This window comes from Salmo salar, unplaced genomic scaffold (assembly GCF_965601325.2).
Source record: "Salmo salar unplaced genomic scaffold, fSalSal1 ptg000206l, whole genome shotgun sequence".
NCBI lineage: Eukaryota > Metazoa > Chordata > Actinopteri > Salmoniformes > Salmonidae > Salmo > Salmo salar.
The window spans coordinates 1,514,809-1,525,927 of NW_027675329.1; the positions used below are offsets into that span (position 1 = coordinate 1,514,809).

At 40.9% G+C, this 11,119-nt stretch overlaps 1 protein-coding gene across 2 annotated transcripts; it reads right to left on the reverse strand.

Annotated features, from left to right (window-relative positions):
* On the reverse strand, positions 1–10,696 carry LOC123732660 (NLR family CARD domain-containing protein 3-like). Of its 2 annotated transcripts, XM_082971165.1 has the most exons (6): positions 10,494–10,696; positions 9,705–9,803; positions 3,665–3,804; positions 3,288–3,372; positions 1,189–3,158; positions 1–912 (listed from the first exon to the last, which is right to left on the reverse strand). In XM_082971165.1, exons 5-6 carry the CDS (start codon positions 2,541–2,543, stop codon positions 723–725), a joined length of 1,545 nt encoding a protein of 514 aa, XP_082827291.1. In that variant the 5' UTR covers positions 2,544–3,158; positions 3,288–3,372; positions 3,665–3,804; positions 9,705–9,803; positions 10,494–10,696; the 3' UTR covers positions 1–722. The 2 variants fall into 2 exon arrangements, with proteins under 2 accessions (XP_082827291.1, XP_082827292.1); XM_082971166.1 differs by lacking the exons at positions 9,705–9,803; positions 10,494–10,696 and adding an exon at positions 7,384–7,397 and having other exon boundaries at positions 3,665–7,143.
* Positions 10,697–11,119: the final 423 nt, after the last annotated feature.

The window sequence follows — 11,119 nt, forward strand, 5'->3', positions numbered from 1 at the left end:
TCTGGCGCAAACACAACACCTCTCATCACCCCGAGACACCATCCCCAGCAGCATCATGCTGTGGGGATGTTTTTCATCGGCAGGGACTGGGAAACTGGTCAGATTTGAAGGAATGATGGATGGGGCTAAATACAGGGAAATTCTTGAGTGAAACCTGTTTCAGACTTCCAGAGATTTAGAGACCACTAAAGCAACACTCGAGTGGTTTAAGGGGAAAAATGTAAATGTCTTGGAATGGTCAACTCAAAGCATAGACCTCAATCCAATTGAGAATCTGTGGAATGACTTACAGATTGCTGTACACCAGTGGAACCCATCCAACTTGAAGGAGCTGGAGCAGTTTTGCCTTGAAAAATTGTCAAAAATCCCAGTGGCTAAATGTGCCAACCTTATAGAGACATACCCAAGAGACTTGCAGCTGTAATTGCTGCAAAAGGTGGCTCTACAAAGTATTGACTTTGGGGGGGGGGGGGGGGGGGTGAAGCCACTGTATATACATACAATTCTTTCATTTGTAAATGGTAAAACATGAATACTCTCAAAAAAAAGGTGACATTCTGTACTGTCACCTAATATGAAACATTCGATCTCAAATCCAACATCCTGGAGCATATCACCAAAATGTAAACTGTAAGCTTCACTGTCCAAACACATATGGTGTGGACTATGTGTGCCTGGTAAACACATGTGGATCTGGTGAACAGTTATCACTTGTTCACCAACTACAGGAATACTGACCTCAGAGTCTCCAGTTTACAGTGGGGATTCCCCAGTCCAGCAGAGAGCAGCTTCACTCCTGAATCCTTCAGGTCATTGTTACTCAGATCCAGCTGTCTCAGGTGTGAGGGGTTTGACTCCAGAGCTGAGACCAGAGAAGCACAGCCTTTCTCTGTGACTCCACAGCCTGACAGCCTGCAAAGAGATCATCATGACTTCACAAACACACTGTTAATTTAACGAGTAGTGTAGAAGGACAATGGTAGATGCATTTGGTTTATTTTCCCAAACAACACATATATTCTTCTTCCGTCTCCTAGAATTGTATGGTCATATTGTTATAATAAATTTAATATCTGATTCAATATGTTGTTCAATATAATATTATATACATATTACAATACATATTTTTCTCTAAACTGAATATTTCTTCCTGATGATAAGTTCTTAAATGTCATTTCATTTACTCACAGAACAGCTCTGGAGGCTTTGACCACTGGCAGCAGCCTCAGAAGACCTTCCTCTGATATGGAGTATTTCTTCAGGTCAAACACATCCAGCTCCTTTTCTGAAGTCAGCAACACAAAGACCAGAGCTGACCACTGTGCAGGTGACAGGTTGGGTTTTGAGAGACTTCCTGAGCTCAGGAAGCTTTGGATCTCCTCCACTAGAGAATGGTCATTCAGTTCATTCAGACAGTGGAACAGATTGATGCTCCTCTCTGGAGAGGGAATCTCCCTGATCTTCTCCTTGATGTACTTGACTGTTTCTTCATGGCTCTGTGAGGTGCTTCTTGTCTTTGTCAGTAGACCTCGTAAGAGCTTCTGATTGGACTCCAGTGAGAGGCCCAGAAGGAAGCGGAGGAACAGGTCCAGGTTTCCTGTCTCACGTTGTAAGGCTTTATCCACAGCACTCTTGTAGAAAGTAACTTCAGGCTCGTCTTTTGTTTTCAGTTTGTCCATTAGATTCTCATTGTTGTTGATGAATGAGAGGAAAACATATACAGCAGCCAGAAACTCCTGAATGCTCAGATGAACAAAGCAGTACACCTTGTCCTGGAACAGCCCACATTCCTCTTTAAAGAGCTGTGTGCACAATCCTGAGTACACTGAGGCTTCATTGACATCAATGCCAGCCTCTTTCAGGTCTTCTTCATAGAAAATCAGATTGCCATTCACAAGCTGTTGAAAAGCCAGTTTTCCCAGTGACAGAATGCTCTCGTTATTCAAGTGTGGATCTGTCTCTTCTTTCCCAAGATACTTTTCATTCTTCTGTTTGGTATGAAACACCACAAGGTGTGTGTACATCTCAGTCAGAGTCTTGGGCATCTCTTCTCTCTTATGTTTCAGCATGTGTTCGAGGACTGTTGCAGAAATCCAACAGAAGACTGGAATGTGGCACATGATGTGGAGGCTCCTTGATGTCTTTATGTGTGAGATGATTCTGTTGGCCAGGTCCTCATCACTGAATCTCTTTCTGAAGTACTCCTCCTTCTGTGGGTCATTGAACCCTCGTACCTCTGTCACCTGGTCAACACACCCTGAAGGGATCTTATTGGCTGCTGCAGGTCGGGTAGTTATCCAGAGGAGAGCAGAGGGAAGCAGATTTCCCTTGATGAGATTTGTCAGCAGAACATCCACTGAGGTTGACTCTGTGACGTCACAACAGATCTTGTTCTTCTGGAAGTCTAGGGGCAGTCGACACTCATCCAGACCATCAAAGATGAACAGAACTTTGTACTTGTTGTAGTTGGAGATTCTTGATTCTTTGGTTTCCATTGAGAAGTGATTGAGAAGTTCAATCAAAGTGTGTTTGTCCCCTTTCATCAAATTCAGCTCCCGAAAAGGGAATGAAAACACAAATTGAACATCCTGATTTGCTTTTCCTTCAGCCCAGTCCAGAATGAACTTCTGCACAGAGACTGTTTTTCCAATGCCAGCTACTCCCTTCTCTTAATTAACTGACTGTATAAATGTGTAAATGTTTTCATAATACATTACAGACTGGTGTGACTGATTATAATAATATTGGTGTTATTGATGGTATTATTAATGTTGTCTCTCTCTCTCTCTGCTGCTACATGATGAGGTCACTAGGTGTTGTGTTAAGGCTGCTACAATATCATTGAGTTACACAGCTACTTTAGCTGTACTTTAGCTACAGCTTTTAAATGTTATAAAACAGCATTCAACATGAGGCAGACAGATCTTACATTTCTCCAGTGTGTCAGCAAGCTCCTTCTGGTTCATTTTCCTCAGGACGTGCAGTGTGATCTTCAGAGCCCCCTCTCTGGCACTGCTCTCCTGCTTCTCATCTTCAGCATCCACCACTTCCTTATCCTGCTTCTGACTCTCAAAGCCTTCTGGGAGTTCTGGACTAAGAATCCTCTTGAACATCTTCAGCTCGTTCTTCACAAATGTCATAATATTCTCTTCAAGCATCTGAAATAAATAAATAAAATAAGTTAAGCAAGAGAAGAAATGCTTTCTCATTAACACATTATTGAATGCTTGACAGATCAACTTTACTCGAGGTTAACAAAAACAAATGTACATAACAGGACCACATACATTGAATATGGAGGCCAGGTCTGTTTGATGACTCTGGGAAGACTGACCACTGAGAATCTCTGACTCTGATCTGTCCTGTTGGTTTCTGTGGACAAAACATGAGATTACATCTCCTCATCCAGGGAGTACACACACACACACACACACACACACACACACACACACACACACACACACACACACACACACACACACACACACACACACACACACACACACACACACACACAGGGAGGGAACGTTGTGTTTGTTTAATATTGTTTTAGGACTATGAAAATGGACAAAAGTATTAGCCTATGGATTATGAAAACAACCAAAAGAAACGGGAAAATGGGAGAGGAGAAATGTCTAGAGACAGTGTTGTTTAACTCACTGACCATGACCCATGAGTTCTTCTTTCCTTTGTTCAGTAGAAACGTCTCCCTCTCTAAAGTTTGGAGGACGACCCATAGACCGGTCACTCTTCATGGACACACAGCTGGGAACAGGGGAGGCTGGTCTCTCCTGCTTGATTGGACTTCAACACAAGAGAGACAAACATTACATCTCTCATCTACTCTGATCTCAGATGGGGAATCATAAGAAGAGTTTCATTACAAAACGCTATGTATCACTTTCAGAAACGTTCATGTATTAGCTTTTAGGGTAGGGGCAGAATTTTGAAGTTTCGATGACAAACGTGACCAAAGTAAACTGCCTGTTACTCAGGCCCAGAAGCTAGGATATGCATATGCATGGTAGTATTGGATAGAAAACACCCTGACATTTCTAAAACTGTTTAACTTCTATGGGCTACGTGGGACGCTAGCGCAAAAATCTAATAATTTCAATTTCTCAAATATATGACTATTTTACACCATTTTAAAGATACACTTCTCCTTGATGTAACCACATTGTCCGATTTCAAAAAGGCTTTACAGTGAAAGCAAAAGATTAGATTATGTTAGGAGAGTACATAGACAAAAATAATCACACAGCCATTTTCCAAGCAAGGACATGTGTCAATAAAACCCAAAACACAGCTAAATGAAGCACTAACCTTTGACGATCTTCATCAGATGACACTCCTAGGACATTATGTTACACAATACATGTATGTTTTGTTCGATAAAGTTCATATTTATATCCAAAAACAGGATTTTACATTGGCGCGTGATGTTCAGAAAATGTATTCCCACCAAAACCATCGGTGAATGTGCACATCAATTTACAATAATACTCATCATAAAAGTTGACAAAATATATAACAATTATTTAACTTCTTGGGGCTAGGGGGAAGTATTTTCACGGCCGGATGAAAAACGTACCCAATTTAAACTGGTTACTACTCTTGCCCAGGAAATAGAATATGCATATTATTAGTAGATTTGGATAGAAAACACTCTGAAGTTTCTAAAACTGTTTGAATGGTGTCTGTGAGTATAACAGAACTCATACTGCAGGCAAAAACCTGAGAACATTTCAACCAGGAAGTGTAAGGTCTGAGAATTGTAGTTCTTATTTCTAGTCCCATTTCGAAACTACAGTATCTGTGGTTCAGGACGTGCACTCTGCCTTCTCGAGCAAAACGAGGGGCATGTTGAGATAATTTTCTAACCACGAGGGTTGTACGATGTAATTTATTGGCAGGATGGAAGATGCAGTCTTGTCTTTTCTATTCCGAGGTTGTTTACTCACAATATCAGATATTTAAAATGATTTTCTATAATGTATCCTAATCCCAGTGCTAAGGTTGAGGTTCTGACTAGTGATTATTTACCCGGGGTTCAATACCTGCTATAGTCACTGTTTATTTGCTCTCCCAAAAGCAACACAGCCCTAATACCAGATATATAGCTACCTAAAGTAATGAGTGACCATTTTAGAAAATCATGGGACATATAGTCTGGGGTTGCATGCTATTTTATGTCAATCATATTGCTGCTTGTAGCCTATAACTGATGCTTCGTGGTCTTATGCTGCCATCTATGGGAAATATTTAGCATTTAAAAGTTATTAATTCACATAAAGACGTAGGTGAGGCAGCTGAGAAATAAAGTGTATTTTTCTTGTAAATTCATTAGATCAGTCTCAAACCTGCCTCACCTATCCCACACCAATTGCTTGCTTGCGCGCCAGGAGGCTAGTTCCTTTTGGCCATTTATGCAAGTATATGGCGAAGCGCGTTACGCATATCTATGAGTTATGAAAGTTATGAAAACAAAGTGTTTAGCAAATTTTGAACTTACAATATGGCTACTAATACTGGAAAAGCTAAATCAATGTCCAAGCATAGAGATTTTTGACGATATTCTTGCATACATTTTTTTTGAGACAACAGCTAAAGGAGAGGACGCTAACGTTACCTGCTAACGTTACATTAGACTGGTAAGTGAAATACGAGTCTTCATATTTATATTCTTTTATATTGAAAGCCACAACATGTCAAAGTCAACATACAATATACATTGGCACCCGACTGGCACAGTTGTCTAACACACTGCAAGTACCTGGTTCGAATCCGTCCGTGATTGGGAGTCCCATAGGGAGGCGCACAATTGGCCCAGCGTCGTCCGGGTTTGGCCGGGGTTTGTAAATAAGAATTTGTACTGACTTGCCTAGTTAATACGTTTCACATATTAGTTTGCAAACAATGTAAAACAAATGATAATAAAGCTGCATACAAACATGCTCTTTTTTGTTGTCTTGAGTTAGGCAGCTCCTAAATGCAGGTGTTTCAGCCTAGCTCAGTGCTTTCTGTGGTGGTGGGGCAGCCAGAGGAAAATACTGAGCGTAGGGGTTGGTAATGATCTGTAGTTGCGCCTTGATTGGCTCAGTGTTCTGTCACTCATGGAGACACTACGTCACCGTAAAATCTACAGGGAGAGCTCAAAAATTCAAGCCCATTGGGTGCTGCCATAGAGTTACATTAGAAGTGCCCATCCAAAAGGCTCAAGGTCATTGGCCACAGATAAAATTGTCAAATCACGTTATATCTACCTTAGCTTTGATTGGACTGATCATGTCAACATCATACGTTCAAAATCTTAGCTAGCAATGAGTGGTTTGGAAGGAATCAGTGGCTAACTGCACGCATTGCAAAGCAGTCACTAGCCAGCAATTCAGTGGAGAGGGTGTGTGGTCCAATTCTGAGTTTAAGGGTCTCTTTTCCAAGCTTAAAAATATAAATATTTACATGCAACACCATGGGACAGAAAAGGCTGAATACATTGGCCGTGCTGTGAATCCAGCATGAATTCTGCTTCCTTCAAAACAACTGGAAACTGGGAAATCTCAGACTTCAGTGAGTTCAGGACAACTAGAAACTCTGAAAAAAACGAGCTCCGACTGAGAAAATACGGTTTGAACAGTCATCCAACTCGAAATTCCAAGTGGGGATCTCGGCCTCTTTCTAGAGCTCCAACCCGAAGATCACTGACGTCATCATTAGAACTTCCCAGTTCACAGTTGTCTTGAAAACACCATAAATCCAGAGAATGACATACTTTGATGACAGAATTTGCCCACAAGGACCGCCGCGCCACCCCACCCTATACGAAACACATCCCTTATTTGAAGTGTTTCTACAATTCCCTATGGGAAAACTGTACGGTAGAAAAATGTTTGGATTTTGACAGCAATGCTAAGAAGTTACAGATAAATTCAAAATGAGAGGCTAAAAGGACAGAACTCTTGATGCAGCAATGATGAAAATATCTCAAAAACCAACAGAGGAATTGCTAAAAACTCGACCAAATAAGAAAAACAACCGTCTTTTGCACCAAGTACACCAAGTATTCTGATAGATAGCAATACTGGAAAAGCACTGGAATATTCTACAATCAGACAAAAATAAACACACACCTCTTCAAGGAACCTCCACTGGTGGTCTTTAAGGAACCCCCACTGGTGGTCTATAAGGAACCCCCACTGGTGGTCTATAAGGAACCCCCACTGGTGGTCTATAAGGAACCCCCACTGGTGGTCTATAAGGAACCCCCACTGGTGGTCTATAAGGAACCCCCACTGGTGGTCTATAAGGAACCCCCACTGGTGGTCTATAAGGAACCCCCACTGGTGGTCTATAAGGAACCCCCACTGGTGGTCTGTAAGGAACCCCACTGGTGGTCTGTAAGGAACCCCCACTGGTGGTCTATAAGGAACCCCCACTGGTGGTCTGTAAGGAACCCCACTGGTGGTCTATAAGGAACCCCCACTGGTGGTCTATAAGGAACCCCCACTGGTGGTCTGTAAGGAACCCCCACTGGTGGTCTATAAGGAACCCCCACTGGTGGTCTATAAGGAACCCCCACTGGTGGTCTATAAGGAACCCCCACTGGTAGTCTATAAGGAACCCCCACTGGTGGTCTATAAGGAACCCCCACTGGTGGTCTATAAGGAACCCCCACTGGTGGTCTATAAGGAACCCCCACTGGTGGTCTATAAGGAACCCCACTGGTGGTCTATAAGGAACCCCCACTGGTGGTCTGTAAGGAACCCCCACTGGTGGTCTATAAGGAACCCCCACTGGTGGTCTATAAGGAACCCCCACTGGTGGTCTATAATGAACCCCCACTGGTGGTCTATAAGGAACCCCCACTGGTGGTCTATAATGAACCCCCACTGGTGGTCTATAAGCGTGGTCACAATATTGGAGATAACTTGGTGAGATCTGACCTGCCCCCTGAGCCCATTCAGACACTCTTGACACCCATCCCAAATGGGAACTACAAACGTGGCTCATGAGCACAGTGCAACAGCACTATAAAAACATCCATCTTCAGACATCAACATACAGGTGGAAAAATCCCTGTTAGAGGGATCATCTCATGCAAGACCAAGGGAGTAATCCATCTCATCACCTGTTCATGTGGGAAAGCCTACGTAGGACAAACGAAAAGACAATTAAAACAACTCATAGCTGAACACAGCAGCTCAATCAGGTGTAAGAACATTGACTGTCCAATAGCAGCTCACTTTGTTGAAGCTGACCATCCAATCTCCTCCCTCCAATACACAGGCATTGAGCATGTTGCTCTACCAAGGAGAGGAGGTAACATGGAGATCCTACTACTACAAAGGGAGGCTTACTGGAGATCCTGTCTAAAAACATGGACCCCTAGTGGTCTGAATATTGACTTTGATCTCTGGCCCTTATGAACAGTTCTCTGTTTTAAATGTATATATTCTTTCTACAGCTTATCAGAGTACATCCAATATGTTCCCCTGTTGATGATGCTCATTATGCATTATGGTTGAACCAAAACATTACATGGAACAAACGTTTTTATTGAAATAGGAAACAATTAAATATGTGAAATTGAATTAAACAATAATGTATGTTGACGCTAATGTTATGTACAATTATCAGTTATGTTTCTATATGATAACAATAGCCTGATATATTCAATATGCCAGAAACTATTGTTTTTTTAACAGTTTCATTCAATTCATTCTAATTAACTTAATAATCATGACACACCCCTCTCTATTGTCATTGGTTGCACTAATTGCACTGTTTGTCTACATAACCTGGTTCAAGTATTGATGACATCACCCTGAAGAAGGCACAGTGATGCTGAAACGTTGGTAAATACCCAATAAATTACTGGGAGTTTATATATGGAGTGTGGGACTCTATTTTTGTATAGCTTATAGTTTAGCCGTTAGTCAGAACCTCCACATAAATAAACATTATCTGGGTGTGCGACAGCTCATGTTTTTTATTGGAAAAACTATTGGAACCATTTCCCTGTTTGACCACTAGGTGTTATGGGTATTATGACACCTCCATCGTGGGGCTCTATAAAACTATTGGAACCATTTCCCTGTTTCACCACTAGGTGTTATGGGTATTATGACACCTCCACTGTGGGGCTCTATAAAACTATTGGAACCATTTCCCTGTTTGACCGCTAGGTGTTATGGGTATTATGACACCTCCACTGTGGGGCTCTATAAAACTATTGGAACCATTTCCCTGTTTGACCGCTAGGTGTTATGGGTATTATAACACCTCCACTGTGGGGCTCTATAAAACTATTGGAACCATTTCCCTGTTTGACCGCTAGGTGTTATGGGTATTATAACACCTCCACTGTGGGGCTCTATAAAACTATTGGAACCATTTCCCTGTTTGACCGCTAGGTGTTATGGGTATTATAACACCTCCACTGTGGGGCTCTATAATGCAAATGAAATGTGAGAATCTGGTGAATGCAGAATCTAGAGAATGCAACAATATTTGTTTCATCTTGCTGTGATGTTCTCAGTAAAATGTCATGCGCTAAAATCTATGAATTTTAAATCTTAGAACAGTAATATTTTACACACCCATAAGCCTTAATTTCTGTAGAAAAAAACACAAATGAGAAGAAATGGTGGATATAGTGTTTTGGATATAAACTCTTCATAAATTCTTTACAAAACTAATCTTACCTCTTAGATTTGGTGCCATGTTCCCCAGAGACACTCCTTTTAGAGGCAGGGCCCCCCTTCTCTCTCTTCCAAGAGAGACTCATTTTAGAGCAGTGACCCCTAAACAGAGATCCAGCATGTTGGTTGTGATTAACACAGTGACAACTAATTATTGAATGTCAATTGTTGTATTTTATTCATTATCTCTTAGAAATAAAACATTTCCTAACAGATACATCCCAACAGTCAGGTGATTTAATGCATCACATGAACATGTAGTCGTGACTGATATTTTCACCTTTTCTCCATGTAGTGGAACTAATAGTAATAATAATAATAATAACATAATATTAATAAGTCACTTTCTCTTTTAATAATTTCTCTCATTCTAGTGTGTTGCTTTGTTCAACAGGTATGATATTATTATGCTGTTACTGAATTCAGTTCATAATAACAATGTTAAGAAAAGTATGTTCAGTGGTTTCAAACCAAATTACACAGGAAAGAGGAGCTCATTGTAAGTTTAGAAAACACATTTTACGATATTTTGAAAGACGATTTACAACTTATACATAAAAATATACAAATTATAAAATAACCACAATATACGAATATATGAACAATATGTTTTTGAATTTGACTTGCCTACGCCCAGTTAGCGCCATTTTGTATGATTGAACTGTCACATAACTGTCCCAGGTGAAATGGACTGTTAGATCTGAGTGTTTTACTGTCAGTCACTATACTAAAATAACACCATACATTTAATTTCTCTACACACTTTACAATAATCCCTGGGAAGATTCTTACCTTGTAGCCTGAATTCACAACCAGAACATGTCAAGTCATATTTTCCGTTGTGCTGAGAGAGCAGCTTCCTGATGACAAGTGTCTCTGTATCTATGTTCTAGGTACAGTTGATCTTTGGATGCAATAATATCTGGTCAAAGTCTAGTGACACAACACCATAGTATATCATAAACATAACAGCAGTTGGCCAGAAAAGGCCATGACATACTATAAAACAGGGTTTGTCAACTAGATTTGGCTTCGGGTGTCACGGTTGTCATAGAGAGGAGCGGACCAAAGTGCAGCGTGATTATCGTTCCACATATTTTATTGAACTGTGAAACTATGCAATACATACACATAAACTAAAGAACAAAAAAAAAATGTGATGTAGAGGTGAAACATACACTACTCAAAAACAATCTCCCACAAACAAAGGTGGGAAAAACACCTACTTAAGTATGATCTCCAATTAGAGACAACGATGACCAGCTGCCTCTAATTGGAGATCATCCCAAACAAAACCCAACATAGAAATACATAACTAGAAAACAACATAGAAAAACGAAACTAGAAAACCCCCCTGTCACGCCCTGACCTACTCTACCATAGAAAATAACAGCTTTCTATGGTCAGGACGTGACATC

Excerpts from the sequence above, each read along its gene's own strand:
- LOC123732660 (XM_082971165.1), bottom strand. The coding sequence starts at position 2,543 with ATGAAAGGGGACAAACACACTTTGATTGAACTTCTCAATCACTTCTCA. Across the intron at positions 913-1,188 it reads AAAGCCTCCAGAGCTGTTCT|GCTGTCAGGCTGTGGAGTCA; the intron begins GTGAGTAAATGA and ends ATCTCTTTGCAG.